Consider the following 25,120-nt stretch of genomic DNA (forward strand, 5'->3'; position numbering starts at 1 on the left):
CAATTAGCCCTCCATAAATTAAACAACCCCTGTTCCCTTGATGTTTCAGGCACACGCAGGATGCTCACAGGAATGAGACAAAAACTAATCCAGATCAACTGTATTAACTTATAATTAATATTATTTAATTTAAATGTATTATTTTTTTGTAAAAATGTTTTTATTGTAAAAAATTGCCTAAGTCGGCTAAAAAAAGTTTCTATTTTATGTAAAGATTACTTTTTTTCCAGGCAAATTTATGCATTTTATATATTTTCTGTTACTCACTAAAAACAATGTTGGGAAAAATAATTCCGGGAAAACTGGGAATTTTTGAAAATATTGATGCTGGCAAAATTGTCCTGATAAGATGATAAGAATGGGTTGGTGTTGGAATTTTTCGAATCGGTTTAAAAATGTTGCCATAGTAACAGTTTGAATTGAGAATGGGTATTTCGGAATTCCTGGAATTTCGGGAAAACCGGGAATTTGTACGGGGAAAAAATAGGAGCATTTGTTGTCCCAACTAAGAGGAATGTTTTGACGGTGGAATGGTCAAAAACGGTTGAAAAATGTGGACTGTGAATACTTTACAAGAAGAAGTGAAAATAGGGCTTTGGAAAACCGGGAATTCCTGGAAATGGAAAATGGTAGTTTTAATTGTCCAAGGTGAGTGGCGTGTGTAGAATCAGGTAAGAAATTTGGGGAGTTGAGCACTAAAGCTTCCTGACTGTCGGGTCTTGCAGATCCGCCCTATTTCCACCAGGGAGTGCTAAGTCCACACCCACAGGGACGAGTGTCTGTCTTCCATTACGTCCTCAAACGACCACAAAGGCAAGCGCTTGTCTTCTATTAGGTCCTCAAACGTCATACAAGAACCTTATGGGCCGGATACCACGTGCTAAACAGCGGGCGCAATCTGCGACGTCGCGGCCGCCGCCGCTACCGTATTGGGCGTATTGCGTGCGGACTACTACATCTGCGCGGCCGTCCGAAAGCGGGTGCAAAAAGCGGCGCAGACCGCCCAATGCGAGATGAGGAGTTTGCGTGTGCTCCCGGCGGCTGTAGCGGAAGGCCTGGTGGAGGAGAGCGGCCGCAAACGGAAGAGGAAGTTCGAGGCCGCTGAGCTGGCCGTCCTGGTGGAGCAGGCGGATTCATACGCGGATCAGCTGCAGCAGAGAGACCTCAGCGCCGCCGGGAAACGAGCAATTTGGGACGCGATTTGCGAAAAAGTCAACGCTGTGAGCAGGACCAGGAGATCCGCGGAAGACGTCAAGAGGAGGTTGCAAGATTATCGCCGGAGAACGCGAGAAAAGGCTTGCCTTAATAACATCGATGCTAATCATGGAGGGGAGCCGGCGGAAGAGAAGCCGCCATCGCCGGTAGAGGAAAAGGTTCCCGTGTCTTTCCTGGATCAGCACATTGTTGGGATCGGGGGATATGAGTCCTTGGAGCCGAACATCACAGACCAAGGTACGTCCATTAGTAATGTGCGATATCACTGATAATCCTCAGTACTGATACCGTAACATCTAATGTGCCAACATTTAAGACGGTCGTGTATTTCAAGTTACATGTAATCCGAATGTATTATTCTGTTTGAAGATCGAAATGGGAGCTAAAATGACAAACTATTTTCTCTATTCCCCGTTCAATGTTTGGACATATGGGTCTTTTGCGCATGCGCAATGTCTCGTTTCAGGGTCCTCGTCTGTTAGTGACCGGAACAACAACAACAAAAGTAGTAGAGCGACACCAATTAAATGCTACACGATATTGATAAATAGAAAGGAACTTTGACGACACTGACAGCGGTGTTTCTCTTCTGTTGTTGCGCCGGCGTCGTGCGAAATAATTTGTATCCCCTGCCGCGGGAGAGCGCATGGGGGCGCAGCTTTGTTCCTTCTTCAGACAGCTGCGGCAATTTCGTGTTATTAGCAGTGTTGGGACTAACGCGTTACAAAGTAACGCCGTTAGTTTCGGCGGTAACTAGTAATCTAACGCGTTATTTTTTTATATTCAGTAACTCAGTTACCGTTACTACATGATGCGTTACTGCGTTATTTTACGTTATTTTTTATGTATTATCGGCTAGAAACAGAAGCGCTGCGGTGTCTTTCTTCTGAATCTTCCTCTGTCACACGCCGGAGAGAAAAAAAGAGGCGTGTGTCTGGGTGTGGGGGGGAGGGACACACGTGATCCGCGGTTTGATATATAAAACAAAACTAATAGGTTGTTCGCATGCACGTTCAGTCCACACACAGCGTGGTCATGGCGAGCGGAGTAACGGAGGAGCTTGAACGCCCCGCGCCATTTAATCGGTGTGTTTATAGGTGCAGACTCAGTTGTGCAAAACGAGGGTTTTAAAGGCCTACTGAAATGAATTTTTTTTAGTTAAACGGGGATAGCAGATCTATTCTATGTGTCATACTTGATCATTTCGCGGTATTGCCATATTTTTGCTGAAAGGATTTAGTATAGAACAACGACGATAAAGATTGCAACTTTTGGTATCTGATAAAAAAAAGGCTTGCACCTACCGGAAGTAGCGTGACGTAGTCAGTTGAACATATACGCAAAGTTCCCTATGGTTTACAATGATGGCCGCATGAAGTGAGAGAGATTCGGACCGAGAAAGCGACAATTTCCCCATTCATTTGAGCGAGGATGAAAGATTTGTGGATGAGTAAAGTGCAAGTGAAGGACTAGTGGGGAGTTGAAGCTATTCAGATAGGGAAGATGCTGTGAGAGGGTGACCTGATATTCAGCTGGGAATGACTACAACAGTAAATAAACACAAGACATATATATACTCTATTAGCCACAACACAACCAGGCTTATATTTAACATGCCACAAACACCTGCGTGTTTGTTATGCTAGCTCCTAGCTCCTCTGCTAGCTCCTAGCTCCATACAACACGCCAATACAATTCAAACACCTGATCAACACACACAATCACTCAGCCCAAAAGACCGTTCACCTAACCCAAGGTTCATAAAGCTTATATATTTAAAAAAAAGTTGCGTACATACGCAAAAAAAAGTTGCGCACATACGGCCAAGCGATCAAATGTTTAGAAGCCAAAGCTGCATACTCACAGTAGCACGTCTGCGTCTTTGTCATCCAAATCAAAGTAATCCTGGTAAGAGTCTGTGTTGTCCCAGTTCTCTACAGGCGTCTGTGTATCGAAGTCAAAAGTCCTCCTGGTTAGAGTCTCTGTTATCCGAGTTCTTCCATCTTGACTGCATCTTTCGGGAATGTAAACAAAGAAGCGCCGGCTGTGTACTGTTGTGGCTGACTACTAAGGCTGCAGCTAACGATTATTTTTCTATCGATTAATCTATAGATTATTTTTTCGATTAATCGGTTAATCAACAGATTATTTTTTCGATTCATCTATAGATTATTTTTCCTTTTACCGATTATTTTTTATTTTATTTTATTTAAAATGAAGATGAAAAAATAAAAGTAGGCCAGTTTTTTCAAAAGGCATGGCTTTTATTTACAAAAAAAAAAAGTATGGCCACTCAGTCAACATTGACAACAACATGACAAAATATTCTGTAACAATGTAAACATTTAAAACTTTTAACATTTAACAAAATTAAAAGTAGCTTATTTGCTTTTTAATGTGCAAATATAAAAGTAAACATCCAGTGCAAATCTTAATATTCTGCAATAGTATAAGCATTTCAAAAGTAAAAGTATTGCTTATTTTGCTTTAAAATGTGCAAAAATAAAGATAAACATCCAATACAAAAAAGTGCAAAACGAAATATTCTGTAACAACAGTGTAAACATTTCAACAAAAGTGAAAGTATTGCTTATTTGCTAAAATGTGCAAAAATAAAGATAAACATCCAATACAAAAAAGTGCCAATCTAAATATTCTGGAGCACTGTAAACATTAAGTATTGCTTTTAAAATGTGCAAAATAAACATCCAGTCCAACACAGTACACAATAACCAATTCTACTCATTCCAGTGAGTGACTAACAGTTGTAATGAAGAAAGGTTAGCATGTCTACTTGCTTTGCTTCTTTTCTTGTTTACAATATTCCCAGCAGCTGAAAATAGGCGCTCAGAAGGGGTCGATGTGGCTGGAACTGAGAGCTAATTAGCCTTCACCTCAAACCAGGACTGCGAGCGAGCTGAGCTGCAGTTTATGTTTCTAGAAGGTCAACGGGCTCATAGTGATGTTACTAGTAGTTGACTGGGAGGTGTTTATTATCATTTGGGGAGAGTCCACTGCCTGATGCTCACCTGCTAAACACCTATCTGCTCGACGCTGAAGTGCTGACTACATGCGCTCTGAATACGCACTGCTGATTGGCTGGTAACGTTTTGAATACGCACTGCTGATTGGCTGATAATGCTTTGTGTGTACCAATCAGATGGTTGTGTGGGTGGGACAATGCTGCGTGTGTACCAATCAGATGGTTGTATGGGTGGGACAATGCTGCGTGCTGAGACAGAGGCAGAGAAGCAAAGCAACTTGTTAAGACTATAGCAGCTAAAGTTAGCTTTATCTTAGAAACTCGTTCGGTACACCCCCGTACCGAACCGAAATCCCCGTACCGAAACGGTTCAATACAAAACACGTACCGTTACACCCCTAGCAGATACAAATGACACATTCATGTTTTTGTGTAATGATGACAACGTATGCTAACGCGGACGATTGACTAGTTGATGGTTGATGGTTTTCTTTTCAAATGTTCGTTCATAGCCGTTGTGCTGCTATGATAGGCCATTTCCGCTCGACACTGTGCATACAACAACATTATTAGGCTGTGTATTGAAATACTCCCACTTTTGACGACTTTTAGCGTGCGTTTTTCCCCTCGCTCGCACTGTCTGCTTTGCGCTCCGCCATGACGGTAGTGTGACGTAATTATGCGACGCGTCGACGCACAAAAACGGCATCGACGTATTTACATAACCGATGACGTCGACGACGTCGACGCGTCGTTTCAGCCTTACTGACTACGTTCGAAAAATACGTCCATTTCGCACCGACAACTTTCTTCTTTGCTTGCTCGGCTTCCTTCTCCATAATGCAATGAACATGATTGAAACAGATTCACGAACACAGATGTCCAGGATACTGTGGAATTATGAAATGAAAACAGAGCTTTTTCGTATTGGCTTCAATGTGGAAGGCATACCCGTGTTCCCCGGTCTACGTCACACGCATACGTCATCCTCAGAGGCGTTTCGAACCGGAAGTTTAGCGGCAAATTTAAAATGTCACTTTATAAGTTAACCCGGCCGTATTGGCATGTGTTATAATGTTAAGATTTCATCATTGATATATAAACTATCAGACTGCGTGGTCGGTAGTAGTGGGTTTCAGTAGGCCTTTAAACACATGCTGAACGTGCTTGAGCCACGTTACGACATCCCGTCGCGCACCCACTTCAGCGATAAGATTGTGCCAGATCTTTATGAGCAGGAGAAGAAAACAGTTGTGGATGAACTATCCAGAGCATCATCTGTTGCGCTCACGACAGACTGGTGCACGTCCAGGGGAACTATGTCACGATAAGCGCTCACTTCATCACAGCAGACTGGCAGATGAGCAGACACGCCCCCTCTACGAGAGTCACCTTGCGCAGGTACTGACACAAGCAGTGAAGGAATTGAAGATAAAGATATCCCAGTCACAAGTGATAATGCCAAAAATCACATAAATGCAGTGAATGAGGCAGGACTGGGACTACAGATAGGTGCTTTGCACATGTAGTGAATTTGGCATCACATCTCAGTCATTAGGATGGATCAGGAAGGACGTTTCCTAGCACAACAGCTGCTCATGTACTTAAGACAAAGCAAGAAATGCTAAAACTGCCTACTCATAAAGCTCATACATGATGTCCAAACGAAGTGGAACTCCACTTATGATATGTTGCAGCAGCAGGCAGCTATATACTCTGCATTGACCCACAACACCCTGAAGAAAAATGTCAAAGACATCATCAACCTGTCTGATGATGATGTGAGAGTGGCAGAGGAGGTCCTCAAACCCCTCAAAAGTGTTACATCTCTACTGAGCACTGAAACGTCACCATCTGTGTCAATGATCCCGCCACTGAAAACAAGAATTGTACAATCCATGGCTCCCAGTCTGGAAAACAGCAGCATCACTCGAGATGTCAGGCTTTATTTCACTATCTATGTTTCAAGGAAGATGATGTGCCTTCTTATGTTGCACTTTAAGTTGTTTTTTATTAATGGTCATTGGTCCAAGTTTAAAGAAAGGAGAAATGCCTTTTTATGTTGCACTGTTTTTCATTAATTATGTTAAAATGAAAATAAAAATGCATGTCAAGTTGATCAACTGATTGTATTATTCTCCAGTGCAATAACAGTATTGTAATGAAGGCTAAAAGGGCAATAATGGGAGCTTTAAAAAAAAAGAAGTAACTAAATAGTTACTTTTCACAGTAACGCATTACTTTTTGATGTAAGTAATTGAGTTAGTAACTGAGTTACTTTTGAAATTAAGTAACTAGTAATTGTAACTAGTTACTGGTTTTCAGTAACTAACCCAACACTGGTTATTAGCGATGTCAATGGTACAAAATATGGATTATTACGATCATGCTTTGATTGTAAAAAAAAAATAAAAAAATGTGTAACGTGTGACAATCTTACCCGAATAAATGTTTTCGATCATCTGTACATTACGTGTATTTGTATTCACATCGCTGCACAAGCTTCTCTATTGTATATGGTGTAATGCTGCAAAGCGGTTAATCAGCCTACCTATTTAAAGGAAATTACATTGATATAGGCCAGGGGTGTCCAAACTTTTTCCACTGAGGGCCGCACACGGAAAAATTAAAGCATGTGGGGGCCATTTTGATATTTTTCATTTTCAAACCATAACAAAATATATGCATTCTTTATTTATTTTACCTTTAAGGGTCCCGGGGACCATAAAGGGTCTCAGACATTAAAATGTTAAAAATAAGTCAATTTTTTTTTTTAAATTATTTAACGCATACAGTAAATCTCTGTATCAACTTCAAGTTGATATAAAGTAATACAAATTAAAAAAAAAAAAAAGTTTTATGGCTTTTCTGTCAAAAACAACTTATTTTCTTTTATAGTAAAACTGAAATATGCAGTATTTAGAAGTTAAAGCCCTGAAAGATCAATAATGCAGGACACCATTGGTTTTAATTCTTTCATATTTTTGAGTAATCACAGTGAAAAGATAAATAAAAAATCACTAAATATATTTGGGATCCAAAACGTGCCCCACTCATAAAGTGATACATTTTTATTAGGTTTTTCTTTTACTTTCAACACTTAAGTTACGAGATCAACTTCAGATATATCTGTCGATTTTATGCTGGAACTATTATTTTGTTTGTTTTATGCGCTTTTGTCAAAGAAAACTTTGATGTTTTGATATGGCTACTACACAATATATGCAATATTTACCACATCAAACATTTTAAAGTGAAATATTTGAAGTAATTGGAGCCCTGAAAAGAATTCATTATAACATGGATTTTTTTTCATTATTTTTTTTTTTTGAGCAATGGCAAAAAAAGAAAAATGAAGAAAGACAAAAGAAAAAAAAACAGCTTGCATGGCAGCTTTTGTGTAAACATTGCAACTTTTTCTCGTTAGATTTCACCTCATTCCACTTTTTTTAATGTTCTTTTTTATTTTTTACAATAGTATTTCCAGAATGTGTGGCGGGCCGGTAAACAATTAGCTGCGGGCCGCAAATGGCCCCCGGGCCGCACTTCGGACACCCCTGATATAGGCTGACCATATTCTGAAATCCCAAAAAGAGGACTAGGTGAAAATTTGCCAATGATACTCGAACTTGCTTTATAAATAATATATTTATTTAAATAAAGCATTTTTTCTCCTCTGTTGACAGCAGTGTTGGCGCTAGGAATTTTCAAAATGGAGTCCCATCAAGTCATAAAAATGGGGTCCCACAGTAAATTTTTGGGGTCCCACTTATTTGCAAGCGTTTTGAAAACAAATGATAAACATATGCATTAGCCTGTTGTATCTCACATTTTATATTGTGTTTTGGAAAAAGGTTGGCATAAACGTTACTTAATTCATAAAAAAAAAACAATAAAAAAAACTATAAAAAATTTGTATGTAAATGTATTCAGTTATAAACATTCATTCACTTTCTTCTTTCCTTCATGGATCTAAACTTTACCGCTGCTGGTAGTTTTTTTCTATGTTTTTATGTAATAAGTTGTAGGTGTATTTATTTCAGTATTAAAGTGTAAAAAGTGTTTTGCTTGGGTCATGAAATGATGATAATGGTGTGCCAGGGCATACATACATTTTATATTTAACGTTTAAATCTCTGGAGTCTACATCAACTTCAGATCTATCCCTCATTTCAAAATGTTGTAGTTTTTTTTATGTATATATTTGTACCATGAATTGATTAACGTGGACTCCGACTTAAACAAGATGAAAAACTTATTCAGGTGTTACCATTGACCCCAAAAGGGACAAGCGGTAGAAATGGATGGATGGATGTACAGTACTGTGCAATCTACTAATAAAAGTTTCAATCAATCCACTCCCTCGCTCTCTCTGTCTCTGCCCCTCCCTCACGAATGCTGCTGCGTGCACACACCTTCACAATTTGTTTTGTTTTTAACCCCTTCTTAACCCTGAGCGTACACTGAAAATACACGCAACCCTAATTCAAAATGCCGGACATTTGAGGCATTTAAGAAACCCCGCCCGGACAGCCCCGCAAAAGAGGACATATCCAGGGAAAAGAGGACGTATGGTCAGTCTAATTAATAACATTCTGTAATTTGGTTTATTAGGCATTTCATCTTCTGATAGATTAAAAAACAACACTAATACACAACAGGGTAGACTCAATTCCATGTAACAAACATATTTTACGCCAGAAAATATATGTCTCACATACTTTCATTTTCCTCAAGCTATGTACTAACATCATGTGGAATATATGTACATACTTGGCATTGTACAAAACTTGTGAATTTGGACTAATTTTATTAATTACAGACAAAATTTACTAGGGCATAAATAATATTTCCCTCTGTGTACCTCAAACGATGTAGTAACTTCATGTGGATTATTCTGTAAATACTTAGCATCATCAACAACATAAACGTGTGAATTTGGACTAATTTTATTGATCACAAAAAAAGTTAGCCGCGGATATATATTTCAGCTTACTTTTATTTTTTTGGCAAAATTTGTTTCATGTGATGCTCAACCTATAAAATAATGAACATGTTATTATTGTTACATAAAAGAGAGATCTTGTTGAAAAGTACACTTTAATATAGTTAGAACATTATCAATGTCTCTCAAAAGTACTTAACAATAGTGATACAAACAATATCACTATTATTTGCTATTTGTTTTTGGGCACCAACACAAGCGAAAGATAAATACAAACACATTGGCACAAAAGCTTCAATCTATACATATTACTAGGAACTTGGGCTATCAAAATAAGGTAATCATGTGATTAATCAGAAAATATATCAGTAATCATGTACAGACTTAAGTTTAATCATGCAATTTATTTTGGCCTTCACTTCACTTCACTGGCAAATTCACTTACAGAATACACCCGTGAATAATTTTAGATAAAACTGTTTCTAGGTTTTCTGCAAATACTGTAAATGACATTGATTCAAGTGAAATGTTTAAAAACTCTCCTGATGACATTGTCAGAATAAAATTGTATCTATGTAAGCTTCCATTTTGCAAGAAAGTAATCACCTGTGATTAATCATGATTGATCAAAATACCAACAATGATTATTTGACAGCTCTGACATCACATGGACAAGAATAAGACATTCTGGAGGAAAGTTATGTGGTCAGATGAAACAAAAATTTAGCTTTGTAGCCACAATACCCAGCAATATGTTTGGAGGAGAAATGGTGAGGCCTTTAGTCCCAGGAACACCACCCCTACCAACAAGCATGGTGGTGGTAGTATTATGCTATGGGCCTGTTTTGCTGCCAATGGATCTGGTGCTTTACAGAGAGTAAATGGGACAACCTAAAATCATCAGCACAGAGGTTGGGTCTTGGGCGCAGTTGGGTGTTCCAACAGGACAATGACCCCAAACACACATCAAAAGTGGTAAAGGAATGGCTAAATCAGGCTAGAATTAAGGTTTTAGAATGACCTTTCCAAAGTCCTGACTTAAACGTGTGGACAATGCTGAAGAAACAAGACCATGTCAGAAAACCAACAAATTTAGCTGAACTGCACCAATTTTGTCAAGGAGTGGTCAAAAATTCAACCAGAAGCTTGTGGATGGCTACCAAAAGCGCCTTATTGCAGTGAAACTTGCCAAGGAATATGTAAACAATTATTAACATTGCTGTATGTATACTTTTGACCCAGCAGATTTGGTCACATTTTCAGTAGACCCATAATAAATTAATAAAAGAACCAAACTTCCCTTTTTGTGACCAACAAGTATGTGCTCCAATCACTCTATCACAAACAAATAAGAGTTGTAGAAATTATTGGAAACCCAAGACAGCCATGACATTATGTTCTTTACAAGTGTATGTAAACTTTTGACCAAACTGAATGTACAGTTTGTGGCTGATGCAACAAACTGTACAAAATCATACAAAGTACATGAAAATGGTGTTTTGAGTCATAAAGAGGTAAAAAGCATTAAAATAAAGTAACTAGAACCAGCGATAACACATATTTTCTTTCCAATTTAATACTAAATAATATTCAGACTGGTACAGACAATGCTGATACCACATTAACAAAATGCTGTGTCACATGAGTGGTTTTTGAAGTAATACATTTCTGACATGAACAAAAACACGAGTAATGTAAAAAAAATCTGGTGTTTACTTTTTGATATTAATATAAAACTCAAAGCAGTTTGGCTAATGAAAATGAAGTCTAATAAACAAGCTTTGTTGTTCTCCAGCAACGCCTCCTTGTGGTTCAGTACATCAGTTTGGCCAACAAAAATAAGGAGTGACACCTCTCACATCGAATACACAATCTTCACAGGCAAAGTTTAATTCGATGAGATGACAAAACATTTTAGCTGGTATTGATCTTATTTTAACACTTATACAGTTTGCAGTTAAAGGACGAGTGAACATCCCAGTAGACAAGCTAAAGACTTTACAAAACAAGTTGTGACAACGTTGACGAAACATGCATGTTTCCTCAACTAACTCTCAGGCATAGCAGCTGATGGATGCTGTATTGAGAAAATGAAAGTAACATCAAATAGTTTTTCTCCTTCCTTTTAGTGTGGGGACAAGTGCGTCTGTCTCCAATATTGTCCACACCTGTCTTCATCTAAACACAGCAGTGTGCTCTTAAACGCACACCAGGAAGCGAGGGAAAATTACGTTAAACCAAGCGCTTGGCTTCGTTTACTCCGAAGGGGAAAACTCCGGAGCAAAGTCCGTGTAGTTTGTCCGCCATTATCGAGCCAAACGACGCTAGTGCGCATGCGCCTGACTTTGTGTTGCCTAAAATGCATTAATAAATTAAGTTTTTTGGGTAATTAAAAAATTAGGCTGTATTAGTAACCATCTGAAATTTTATCGCAAATTATCTTTTAACCGTTTACCGTTACACCCCTCGTCAATTAACAAGTAAAAAGTCAAGGGCGGTCACGGCATTTTTAGGGCATTGCGGCAAGTCACAAGGGTGGTCACAGCTTTTGCCGCGGTTACATTCGAACCTTGGTGTTTTCTGAGGTGATACTTGGTATGTGAATCACTCTTCTAGAATAAAGTATGAGAGAATGTTTGTTACAAAAAGTTCAAACCTGTTAAAAAATGTTTCTCTCTTTGTCTTGGACGCAGACTCTTCATCGTATGACCGGCAATCCCCGCCGCACTGCTCCAATCAGCTCAGGTCCGACGCGTCTTCTTCAGCAGAGCCCCGACGGCGTCCACCTAATTACGAAAACATTGATCAGGAGTTGCTGGAGCAGCAAAAAAAACTAACTGATGGCTTGCAGGCCATCGCCCAGGAGGTGAGGGCTGCGTCCGGTGCGGCGCAGGCCCTCCGCCGGGACACGCAGGACATCGCTGCGCACACCAGGCAGCTGGTCAATGCCGTGTCCGGGTTGACGGTGGCAGTCAACGCTCTTGCAACAGTCGCGAGGTCTTTTAGTCGCAGTGGTCCTTCCACGGAGCAACAGGAGGACACTGCAGCAGGAGAGAAGTCACGCAACCTGCGAAAACGCAACGCCCCGACTAAAGAATTTGTTCTAAAGAAAAGAAAGAAATAGTAAATATATTTTTTGTAAATATTGTCTATAGTTTTCTGTTCTCTGGTGATGGTAAAGTTTGTTTCAAAACATGCCACGTATAAGTTCATTTGTGCCTTTTTTAGGTGCATTAAAAATGCATACCTTAACTGGCTTTTGTGAAGTGGTTTTGGTTCCTATTGGCCACGTCTTCAGTCCTGCAGCATCACGTGACCACTCCTCATTTTCTTACCCACTCCCTACTGTCATGTTATGACGACAGAAAATAACGTGCGTGGCTCTGGGTCTTACAGAAGCACTTACAGAAGGTAAATTTGTGTCTTCTTTACAAAATCTTTTTTTGACGCTGAATATTTTGCATTTGAATTTTTAGAGCTGTTTATTTTTACATGGTATTATGATGACAATTACAGTAAAACAAATTGGTATCAAAATGATTTTGTATAAAATCAGTGCTGCTTCAAAAGGCAAGACCCACTTCCAGTCGATTAAGGCTGAAGCAATCGATCCTGTCTCAGAACCAGCCAATGAGATGTCAGGTTTGTCGTCACGTGACACCGGTCTTGCAAAACGACAACAAAGGCCTTTTAGCTGGGCATAAAACAAACATTTTAGTCCGGCCCGCTGGATGTAACCAAACTATTCCAATGGTTAGAATCTGCACTTTCGAGTGAAATAGGGGTTACAATGGTAACCATAGGAACGATGTCAAAGCAGACGAAGCACGGAGCAGAGTGGACCTGATGAAGCAGATTTCTAAAACAAAGTTCTGCAGGAGAGTGATATATCAAATGTGTTTTTTCTACCCTGTGCGTGCGTTGCATCTTTGTTGTCCATGTCGACCAAAAAGTTGGTGGGAAGTAGAGGAGCAATGTTCATATATTCTCAATATTCAGTGTTTTATTGTTCATAGTTAAAATTGTAAATCCCCTCCCCCTTTTTTTTTTTTTTAAATCAATGAGTCTGTATAATCGTGTGATCAACGGTTATCCTTTTTTGCAGAATCTTGAGATATTTCTTCACTAACGTACAGCAACCTCCGCTAAGTCTTCATAGAAAGGGATCCAAGCATATACAGTGCTGTAAAACCTGCCTCTTTTTAAGACCTGTATCATGTGACTGCAAACTTGACAGTTCATTGGCTGGTTCTGAGACAGGATCGATTGCTTCCGTCTTAATTTACCGGAAGTAAGTCTTGCGTTTTGAAGCAGCAGATTTTTATGCACTGAATTTTAAACACAACAGCCCTATGAGACACTCGTGATTTAGGACTATATAAGTAAACATTCATTGATTGATTTTGCTTCCAATTTTTTTCCTCACTGAAATTTGATGTTAAATAAAAAATCAATCCACAAAATTAAAATGCAAAACATTCAGTTACATAAATTCAGTCTCAATAAAAGCTTTTATAACAAAGACACAAATTAACCGCCATATGCTTTTCTCGCCGCCGGTACTGGTCTGTGACATTTGCTACCAGGCCGCACGGCAACATTTAAAGGGCTTCTTTTTTATTTTGCCTATAGTTCACAATTTACAAGAGACAAGAAAATACATATTTTTTTTGCATTCTAATTAGTAATGATCAGCTTTAACTCCAGTTATCCAAAAATGGAATTACCAACCAATATGCCATCATCTTGTGTTAACACACACTCTAAATCAATATTTGCCAGGCACGGCATTCCTTTCACTGTAATCTGTGATAACAGTCCATGTTTTAGTAGCAACAAGGCCAAGATTTACACATTACCACTTTCATGTTACATCAAGTCCACATTATGCACCATCTAATGGACAAGAGGAAAACGATTGACATTTGGGAGCAACTTCTGAAGAAAGCATCAAATCAACTTTATTTATAAAGCACATTTAAAATGTACCACAGGGGTAGCCAAAGTGCTGTACAATGGCCAGGTTAAAAGATGATACGAGTACCGAGCAAACACAACACAACACAAACAGAACACGATAAAAAATGAATAAGTAAAACATAAAAACAGATTCACAGCAGGTGTGTTATGGGGTGCCATTGCAGGATGGATATCACTCTGTTAAAAGCCATGGAATAAAAGTATGTTTTTAAGATTTAAGATTTAAAAACAGGAAGAGAGGAGGCTTGTCTAACACTCAGAGGTAGGTCGTTCCAGAGCTTGGGAGCAGCAGCGGTGAAAGCTCTGTCACCTCTAAGCTTTAGCCTTGTGTCAGGGACCGTTAGTAGCAGCTGATCGGCTGATCTTAGGGATCGGGTGGGGCAGTAAGACTGAAGGAGGTCGGAGAGATATGTTGGTGCGAGGTTGTTTAGACATTTAAAAACAAATAAAAGGAGTTTAAAGTTGACAGGACTTTTGGATCAGACAGTAACTCTGATCCATATATAGCGCTTCCTAGCTATCGTGCATCTTCAGTGTGGACTCACCTGCAGAACTACTAATGAATAGGGCTGAAAAGTTGATTTTGCAATGCATTGTGGGGGAGGGTAGACATGTTGGATAAAGGCTTTGTTTACAATGGAAAGCAAGCAACACACTTGAAAAAACATGGATCATACAAAATAAAAAAAACGGGACTGTCCAGAAATAATCTTTCCCGTACGTCTAAGGCTACCTGGAAAAAATAATATAAAATGGTGGAATTGACACTTATGAGCTATGAGCACGTCTGATGGACGAGAGATTTGAGTCAAATAAAAGTGCCGCCAAACTTGTCTGCATTTGATCAGCTGAGTCAGTTTTAATACCGTTGAAGAATTTCAGAATGCAAAGTCTGTTAAGGCAAATTGGGCCTGATTGACAAAGATCCAAACACCACGCAGTTATCAGCGTATGCAATCTATAAAAGAGTGTGTAGGTGTGTTGCTTGTGATTTATTAAAGCTGCACGTACAATTGATAACAGGTGCAGACTGCCCTATTTAAAAGAGGATTTGCGTGTCCTACCGGCTGCAATGATGGAAAGTTTGGGCGAGGACAGCGGCCGTAAATGCAAAATGAAATTTGAAGCCCCTAAGTTGGAGGTCTTGGTGGAACAAGCAAATTTAGCACAGACATCCCAGCGCAGCTGGAAGAAAGGCGATATAGGAGGCAAGATCTACGCAGAAGAACAAAAGAAAAAAATGTCCTTCTAGAAAACCTCTGCAAATAAAACAGACAGGGGACCGGCAGAAGAGGTTCAGCTGTCTGACTCCTGGACCTAAACATCACAGACCAATGTACATCCATAACACAGACACAATTTCTTACAATGGACACACTTGATTAACATTTAATTAATGCTGCTTAATTCGTTTGGTCTGCAGTTATATTTTGATAAAGCCGTTGGCGTACTCAAAAACGGCAGGTGCAACAAAAAAGCGACAACATGGCTGTAGACGTAAAGTGAAATCATGAAATGCAACCTCACCCGAGCAAAAACAAGGCATATTTATCCGGGAGAGTCTTAATACTAATTTCCTTGACCCAGCTACACACAAAGAAGCCGTAGACCTCCATGATTTTTCAAGTTTTCATCTGTTTTGTTGTGTAGAATGGCATCTGGAGCACCAGATAGTTCGACATGTCTGAGATCATTTAACAAATAGGGATGTTTAGGGACTGATTCCATTGCGTTCTTTGATTTTTTTGCTCAAATCGTCTTTTAGTGGTAAGATCTAGGCCCCTTGCATACTCAGTTCACACTCAGTTTGCTACACAGTAGCTGTGTTAGTTTGGTGGCCTACCATTTTGTTTACGTTTTGATTGATTGATTGAGACTTTTATTAGTAGATTGCACAGTACAGTACATATTCCATACAATTGACCACTAAATGGTAACACCCGAATACGTTTTTCAACTTGTTTAAGTCGGGGTCCACGTTAATCAATTCATGGTATAAATATATACTATCAGCATAATACAGTCATCACACAAGTTAATCATCAGAGTATATACATTGAATTATTTACAATCCGGGGGGTGGGATGTGGAGGGGGTTGGGGTTAGGTTTGGTTGATATCAGCACTTCAGTCATCAACAATTATATCATCTGAGAAATGGACATTGAAACAGTGTAGGTCTGACTTCGTAGGATATGTACAGCGAGCAGTGAACATAGTGAGCTCAGAAAGCATAAGAACAAGTGTATACATTTGATTATTTACAATCCGGGGAGGTGGGATGTGGTGGGGGGAGGGTGTTAGTCTAGGGTTGTAGTTGCCTGGAGGTGTTCTTTTAGTGCGGTTTTGAAGGAGGATAGAGATGCAGTTTCTTTTACACCTGTTGGGAGTGCATTCCATATTCTTTGTTGGATCAGAATCTGGGTTTAACGTGGTTTGCGGAGCTCCCCCTGGTGTTGTGGTTATGGCGGTCATTAACGTTTTGGGATGTTTGTCACTATTAGAGGTGGTTTTCTGGCACGCCTGCCTATGATTCAGGGCCGGCCCGTGGCATAGGCCGTATAGGCAAATGCTAAGGGCGCCGTCCATCAGGGGGCGCCACGCCAGTACCACAAATGTTGGAGGAAAAAAAAAAAAAAAAAAAAGAGTTGGTACTATTATTTCTAAATACATAAAATAATCACACGTTAATTAAAATGCAAAGTAAAGTCTATTTAATAGAAATATTATTTGTTACAACATTACGATGCCCCTCCCCCGGCACGGTGCGCCCCCTCCCTTCCCGTATCATGACTCTTTTTGGACGTCACCACATAAAAAAATCAACACAAGATGTCAAAACGGCCAAAACTGTCAGGTGCCCAGGGAAGAAAAAAGAGAAAAGAAGAGGAGAAACGAGAAAAAGACAGAGGTAGCAGGTAGGTAACGTTAGCCTACATGAAATTATTTGTCTGTTACAGAATGTGATAGTAACCTGGCTTTTTAGAATTAAGCTAATGTTACATGATTCGGCAATTGCTAATCAATAAATAGCTAGTTCTGTTTTAACGTCGGGTTAATATTGTGGAGGGGGCTAAATTGTTATGGAAAATAATAATGTAACGTTAGGTAATTACAGTACTCCCTGGTGTACAGTAATTTGTAAGTCATTCTAGTTAATGCAATATTAAAAAGCACAAATACAGAACTCTGTAGGATCCCCTTTTTTTGTAATATAGTTGTTTAAAGTCATACTGGTTGGATATCTTGTTTTGTGCAGTGCCTTATTTATATTGTATTTTTAATTTATTTTATGCAACTTGTTGACACGTTTTATTTTGTGTTTATGTATGTAAAAAATATTGTATTTCATATATTCATTTTATTTTTTGTATTAATTTATTTATCCATATATTTTTTAATCTTGTTAGCTATTCTGATTGTTAATTTGCTTTCTTTAAGTAAAAAAAAAGGTCAAAGACAAAGCTATTCGGTTTCTTGTGAGTATATACACTTCACTGCCGATGTGGGGGGCGCCACCTAAAATCTTGCCTAGGGCGCCAGATTGGTTAGGGCCGGGCCTGCTATGATTTAAGAATTTTCAAATGTAATTGGTATTTAACCTTAGTTGGACACTTATTATTTTCCCTAACAGTGTATTATTATTTTCGCAAATATTCTTACATATTTTTTACACGCTCACAATAATAGTTAGCTGCAACTCCATGCCAGTCGACACCAGCCCACAGCTATACGATGTATTAAAATCACCAATCACTCAAAAAATAAAAACATTTATTTTACCTTAATTCGTAATGGTCCCCGGTGGTTGGTGGGGTCCGGTCCAGGGGTCAACTTGCACAAGACGGCCAAAGAAAAGAACCCGGGTCATGGGCACTAATTGTTCGGGCTTTCCCTTTTAAAAGGAGAAGACATCCCAGTTTTTTACATTCTTTTGACTGTTTTGAGTTTTGTAAAGGTGAAAAATACTCCTCTAACAACGTCAACTGTCTAATCATTATGTTTTGTTCTTGTGTAGACAAAGCAAGAACAGTACCTTGTAAACAATAGATCAATTAGTTATTGCTCAAAGGCACAATTGTCTCCTCCCACGTGGCTCAGACCTACTTCCTGTTCCGGGCAACAACGCTAAGCATTCTGGGTAATTTAAGTGTACGAGATTAATTGAACGGCGTTTTCAAGTGATCAATGACAACCGATTGGCAGTTGTAATTCGTTCAGTTGAGAGCTGTTCTTAATGCAAATTGCCGACGCTGCCCCCTCAGAATCAAAAGCTTTATTGGCTTCATTTATTGAAGGAGAAATGACATCACCGAGGTAAGAGTCAGAATTTAGGGGAGCATTTTAACAAGCACCTGAACATACTCGAGTGACGTCACTGTCAAAGAATGGGGAAATGGCACCACCTTGTGGTTGATTGATTGATTGATTGATTGATTGATTGAAACTTGTATTAGTAGGTTGCACAGTGAAGTACATATTCCGTACAATTGACCACTAAATGGTAACACCCGAATAAGTTTTTCAACTTGTTTAAGTCGGGGTCCACTTAAATTGATTCATGATACAGATATATACTATTTTCATAATACAGTCATCACACAAGATAATCATCAGAGTATATTCATTGAATTATTTACATTATTTACAATCCGGGGTGTGGGATATGGAGAGGGTCAGATAAATGGACATTGGAACAGTGTAGGACTTACTTGGTAGGATATGTACAGCAAGTAGTGGACACAAAGAGAGAGATCAGAAAGTATAAGAAAAAGTAGAAGAAAAAGTGTCTACATTTGATTACTTATATTTAATTATTTACAATCCGAAGAGGTATGATGTGGAAGGGAGGGTGTTAGTTTAGGGTTGAAGTTGCCTGGAGGTGTTCTTTTAGTGCGGTTTTGAAGGAGGATAGAGATGCCCTTTCTTTTACACCTGTTGGTAACGCATTCCACATTGATGTGGCATAGAAAGAGAATGAGTTAAGACCTTTGTTAGATCGCAATCTGGGTTTAACGTGGTTAGTGGAGCTCCCTCTGGTGTTGTGGTTATGGCGGTCATTTACGTTAAGGAAGTAGTTTGACATGTACTTCGGTATCAGGGAGGTGTAGCGGATTTTGTAGACTAGGCTCAGTGCAAGTTGTTTTACTCTGTCCTCCACCCTGAGCCAGACCACTTTGGAGAAGTGGGTTGGAGTGAGGTGGGATCTGGGGTGGAGGTCTAAAAGTAACTTGACTATAGCTTGTTCCGGGATGTTTGGCGTCTAGATTTGAGGGTTTTGGAGGTGCTAGGGTACCAGGAGGTGCATGCGTAATCGAAAAAGGGTTGAACGAGAGTTCCCACTAGAATCTTCATGGTGCTTTTGTTGACCAGAGAGGAGATTCTATAGAGAAATCTTGTTCGTTGGTTGACCTTTTTGATTATCTTGGTTGCCATTTTATCACAGGAAAGATTAGCCTCTAGAATGGAACCTAGGTAGGTGACCCCATCTTTCCTGGTCACCCCCTTTTATAGTGAAGTCGTTGACTTTCTTAAGGTTGATGTGGGACCCAAATAGGATGGATTCCGTTTTACCCAAGTGTTTGGATAAAACGGAATCCATCCTATTTGGATTGTTAACAATGGAAACAAACGCCAAATTAGATTATTAGCAATAATACATTTTTCACAAAGTGTCTGTATTGGTGTAATGTATGCATTTTGATTTAATGACCAAACTTTTATCCCATTGCTGCGAAAAATCTGACTCCCTTCAAAGAGCATTAAATCTCATCCCTATCCATTTGTCCCCCTCGGGGTCGCGGGAGCCTTTCCCAGCTGTCTTTGGAGTTAAAAGATAATACGTTCAGTGCAGAATAACACAATGGAGATGTGACGTTCGCGAACGAGTATGTTTTTTAAGAACGGCTCTTTGAAGTGAATGTTAAGAACTGATTCGCAGTTGCAATTCATTCGTTTTGAGAGCCGTTCTTTAATCACTCGCCCATGCGGTCCTCCCAGAATCAAATTCAGACTTAAAACAATCTTCATTCACTTTATTCATTGAATGAGTAATGACATCGGCGAGTTAGAGTCGTCCCATAAGTCTCCATTCGTGCGAACGCTACCACGCACTCATGTAGGCAGTTAATTTATGGGAGACGTTTTATAGGCACCTGAGCCGCTGTATTCAAAATTAGAAAGAGCTATTAAACTGGAAAAGAAAAGAAGAATGAACAAACGTCAAAGGAAACGTAGCATTTGGATGCACTTCCGCACGGGCTGGTGACATGCAAGAAAGCGGACATAGTGACGTCACTGTCAAAGAACGGGGAAGTGGCGCCATCTTGTGGATTGTTTACCATGGACACAGCCAAAATAAATTAGCAATATTAAAAAAATCCCCCCGCCTACCGCCCGAATGCAGCTGAGATAGCCCCCCCCCCCCCCGAAAGGGACAAGCGGTAGGAAATGGATGGATGGATATAACAAAAATCATTCTCTATGTTTATATTGGTGTAATGTGTATATTTGGATTTATTGACCAAACTTGTTTTGTCATGAGTGTTTCTTTAATGAAACCAATTTACCTAAATATAGGAACGAACAAATCTTCTCAATGGTTATTTCTCTCAGGACATTACTCCGTCTCTGAAATGAAATAATTGTGTATTCTTTGTAGATCACAAGGACATGCATATATTTGTATACATCATTACACCCATCAGGTATGAACACATGAGAGTCGATGTCGGTGACATGGTATCGGTGGTACCAGCTGGTATGTTTCCAGTGAGAACATGTGCAGGACAATCATTTGATTATTCACAGATACGTCCTTAATGTCATTAGGTAGGACATCAGCTAATGACAGACACCTGGTGGTTTGTTCTTCGCTATATATACTGAAGCAGTCACCCACACACATGATCCTAGCGTGTCCTCTAGTGCAGTGTTTTTCAACCTTTTTTGAGCCAAGGCACATTTTTTGCATTGAAAAAATGCGGAGGCACACCACCAGCAGAAATCATTAAAAAACGAAACTCAGTTGACAGTAAAAAGTCGTCGCAATTTTTGGATATGACTTTTAAGCATAACCAAGCATGCATCACTATAGCTCTTGTCTCAAAGTAGGTGTCTGGTGGTGATTTAGTTTTTTGCTGTTTTCCTGTGTGTAGTGTTTTAGTTCTTTCGGTGGCTTTTTCTCTTTTTTTTAGTATTTTCCTGTAGCAGTTTCATGTCTTCCTTTGAGCGATATTTCCCGCGTCTATTTTGTTTTAGCAACCAAGAATATTTCAGTAGTTTTTATCCTTCTTTGTGGAGACATTGTTGATTGTCATGTCATGTTCAGATGTACATTGTCTTTGCTCCACAGTAAGTCTTTGCTGTCGTCCACCATTCTGTTTTTTTTTCCTTGTAGCCAGTTCAGTTTTAGTTTTGTTCTGCATAGCCTTCTCTAAGCTTCAATGCCTTTTCTTAGGGGCACCCATGGGGCATGTCAAACTACTTCCTTAACGTAAATGACCGCCATAACCACAACACCAGGGGGAGCTCCACTAACCACGTTAAACCCAGATTCCGATCTAAGAAAGGTCTTAACTCATTCTCTTTCTATGCCACATCAATGTGGACTGCACTCCCAACAGGTGTAAAAGAAAGGGCATCTCTATCCTCCTTCAAAAGTGCACTAAAAGAACACCTCCAGGCAACTTCAACCCTAAACTAACACCCTCCCCGGATTGTTAATAATCAAATGTAAATAATCAAATGTAGATACTTTTTCTTATGCTTTCTGATCTCTCTCTCTCTATGTCCACTACTTGCTGTACATATCCTACCAAGTCAGTCCTACACTGTTTCAATGTCCATTTTTCTTATGATGCAATTGTTGATGACTGAAGTGATGATATCAACCAAACCTAACCCCCCCTCCTCATCCCACACCCCGGATTGTAAATAATTCAATGTATATACTCTGGTGATTATCTTGTGTGATGACTATATTATGATGATAGTATATATCTGCATCATGAATCAATATAAGTGGACCCCGACTTAAACAAGTTGGAAAACGTATTCGGTGTTACCATTTAGTGGTCAATTGTACGGAATATGTACTTCACTGTGCAATCTACTAATAAAAGTCTCAATCAATCAAAAAAAAGCGTGCCCTCTAGTGGCTCCATTATGTAGAACAGGGGTGTCCAAAGTGCGGCCCGGGGGCCATTTGCGGCCCGCAGCTAATTGCTCACACATTCTGGAAATGCTTTTGATTGATTGAATGAAACTTTTATTAGTAGATTGCACAGTACAGTACATATTCCGTACAATTGACCACTAAATGGTAACACCCGAATATGTTTTTCAACTTGTTTAAGTCGGGGTCCACGTTAATCAATTCATGGTACAAATATATACTATTAGCATAATACAGTCATCATACAAGTTAATCATCAGAGTATATACATTGAATTATTTACATTATTTACAATCCGCGGGGTGGGATGTGGAGAGGGTTGGGGCGGGGGGGTTAGGTTTGGTTGATATCAGCACTTCAGTCATCAACAATTATATCATCTGAGAAATGGACATTGAAACAGTGTAGGTTTGACTTCGTAGCATATGTACAGCGAGCAGCTATTGCAATTTTTTTTTTTAATATTTAAAAAAGTGGAATGAGGTGAAATCTAACGAGAAAAAGTTGCAATGTTGACACAAAGCTGCCATGCTGGCTGTTTTTTTCTTCTTCTTTTGTCTTTCTTAATTTTTCTTTTTTTGCCATTGCTCAAAAAAAAAAAAAGACAAAGAAATCTGTTATAATGAAATATTTTCAAGGCTCCAATTACTTCAAAAATGTCACTTTAAAATGTTTTATGTGGAGAAAATATTGCATATACTGTGTGGTTGCCATATAAAAACGTCAAAGTTTTCTTTAAAACAAACAAAATAATAGTTCAAACGTAAAATCGACAGATATATCTGAAGTTGATCTCGTTACTTAAGTGTTGAAAGTAAAAAAAACAACTAATAAAAATGCACCTTTTGGATCCCAAATATATTTAATGGGATCTTATTCATCTTTACACTGATTACTCAAAAATAATAATGAATTAAAATCAATGGCGTCCTGCATTATTGATCTTTTATGGCTCAAATTACTAAAAACGGCATATTTCAGTTTTACTATAAAAAAACAAGTTCTCTTTGACAAAAAATACATAAAACCTTTTTTTTTTTTTTTTACTTCATATCAACCTGAAGTTGATATAGATTTACTGAAAGCGTCAAAATAAAAAAATCACTTGACTTATTTTTTAACATTTTACTGACTGAAACCCTTTATGGTCCCCGAGACCATAAAAAAATACATATTTTGTTATGGTTTGTGTAGTAGAATTTCTGACCTTTGACCTATATTGCATGTCTAATGGGAATGTACGCTCATTTGATTTCTCTTCTATTCTGTGCCAGTGGGACAAAAGTGAATGTTAAGTCGTGCCAACCTGTCTACAGAATGTGTTGACTGTCTAAAGGATTCGAGTTGTTATGGAACAGATAGGGATAACAGAAAGACATTGACGCATTAGATAACAAACAATGACGCACAAGAGACATATAAAAAATGGCAGAAGACCGGAACTCGACAGTGATTTTGGCTTGTGTGTGTCTTGTTTACTCCGGAGTAACATGTGGTCTGTCTGCACGGCCAACTTAATTCAACCTGCACTTCTGATAATGGGTAAATAAATTTGTTGTACTAAACTACTTTTGTTGCCTGTTTAAGCTTCGGACAATCCACTACATTTGAAAATGAAAATGATCAAAATAGCCCCCGCTTGCTTTATTTTTTCCATGTGCGGCCCTCAGTGGAAAAAGTTTAGACACCCCTGATGTAGAACAACTATCACCTAGTGTTGTGTCGTTCGCGAACGATTCGTTCGAAAGAACAAATCTTTTGAGTGAACATACTGAACCGAATCACTTCATGAACTGATTCGTTCCTTTCTCAGTTCAGTTGAGCTCCGCCGCGACCATGCCGGTATGAGTGGAACTGGCGCATTCTGTGACTCACTGAACCCTCGACGTCGGCGAACGACGCAGCCAATGAGAGGGCGGGGGGAAGGGACTGAGCGAACGATTCGTTCACCGCGGATTAACGACATGAATCACTCAGTGAACGACAACGCTCTCGCTCTGTGGGGGCGGGGGGTAAAGTGTAGGGCAGGCTGTTTTGAGAAGATTTAAAATAAAAATAATAACTAATGTATGTAGACATACATAGGCTATTATTTACACAGTTATTGTAACAAAAATAAATTTCTCATTGGGGATCAATTCTGATTCATATTATTATTATTATCCTTCTATCAATCAATCAATGTTTATTCTACTGCAACTGTTGTTGTTAGATTAACGCAGTGCACAGGGACCCTATTTGCTGCTTCTCCCGCGAATGTCTGCACTGTAGGGGAGGAGGGAAGGGGGGGTGATTCGGTGAACGAATCATTTTAAGGAACTGATTCTAGTGATGCAGTACAGTCAAAAGAACTGCCGATCCCATCACTAACTGAAACCCTGTATGGTCCCCGGGAGCCCTAAAGGTAATAAAAAAAAAATCCATATTTTGTCATGGTTTGAAAATGAAAATTATCAAAATGGCCCCGCTTGCTTTATTTTTTCCATGTGCGGAAAAATAAAGCAAGCGGGTCACCCCTGATGTAGAACAACTATCACCACACCAGCCAATAGATTACTCGGTAATAGAGCGGCCACCAAATAATTCTATCACATAGGAGTAACTGGCTCTTTAAAGATAATGTGAGTGGTCCTGAAAAGGACCGTTTTGAGTGAGAGTTGTTCCGAAGTGGGCGTTTAACCGCCAAAGCCGTACAGAGTGCGACCTTGCCTCTTGAGCGCGTACACCACATCCATGGCGGTCACCGTCTTTCTCTTGGCATGCTCGGTGTAAGTCACGGCGTCACGGATGACATTTTCCAGGAATACTTTCAGCACGCCGCG

The 25,120-nt window shown here is 39.3% G+C and overlaps 2 protein-coding genes and 1 long non-coding RNA gene across 3 annotated transcripts in view; 1 reads left to right on the top strand and 2 right to left on the bottom strand.

Moving 5' to 3' along the window:
- The window catches only part of LOC133656060 (uncharacterized), a 58,228-nt gene extending 39,972 nt beyond the window's left edge, over positions 1 to 18,256 (bottom strand). Inside the window, exons 1-3 of the long non-coding RNA XR_009827089.1 lie at positions 18,159 to 18,256; positions 17,906 to 18,017; positions 11,800 to 11,929 (exon numbers count right to left, since the gene is read on the bottom strand). This is a non-coding gene — a long non-coding RNA (uncharacterized LOC133656060). The remainder of the gene's footprint in view (positions 1 to 11,799; positions 11,930 to 17,905; positions 18,018 to 18,158) is intronic.
- LOC133656059 (myb-related transcription factor, partner of profilin-like) lies at positions 811 to 12,378 on the top strand. Its single transcript, XM_062056850.1, has 2 exons — positions 811 to 1,452; positions 11,837 to 12,378. Exons 1-2 carry the CDS (start codon positions 1,014 to 1,016, stop codon positions 12,265 to 12,267), a joined length of 870 nt encoding a protein of 289 aa, XP_061912834.1. The 5' UTR covers positions 811 to 1,013; the 3' UTR covers positions 12,268 to 12,378.
- Positions 18,257 to 24,973: 6,717 nt separating the features above from the next.
- LOC133656050 (histone H3) overlaps positions 24,974 to 25,120 on the bottom strand; it is a 4,525-nt gene continuing 4,378 nt past the window's right edge. The window contains exon 3 of the mRNA XM_062056835.1: positions 24,974 to 25,120. This exon is cut by the window's right edge and continues 166 nt beyond it. Coding sequence (XP_061912819.1) covers positions 24,974 to 25,120 — 147 coding nt within the window.

Source organism: Entelurus aequoreus, linkage group LG08, assembly GCF_033978785.1.
Source record: "Entelurus aequoreus isolate RoL-2023_Sb linkage group LG08, RoL_Eaeq_v1.1, whole genome shotgun sequence".
Lineage (NCBI taxonomy): Eukaryota > Metazoa > Chordata > Actinopteri > Syngnathiformes > Syngnathidae > Entelurus > Entelurus aequoreus.

What these genes read in the sequence shown, in the direction of transcription:
- LOC133656059 (XM_062056850.1), top strand. Translation starts at nt 1,014, where the DNA reads ATGAGGAGTTTGCGTGTGCTCCCGGCGGCTGTAGCGGAAGGCCTGGTG. An exon ending in GCCGAACATCACAGACCAAG is followed by an intron (nt 1,453 to 11,836) that starts GTACGTCCATTA and finishes TCTTGGACGCAG; the next exon opens with ACTCTTCATCGTATGACCGG.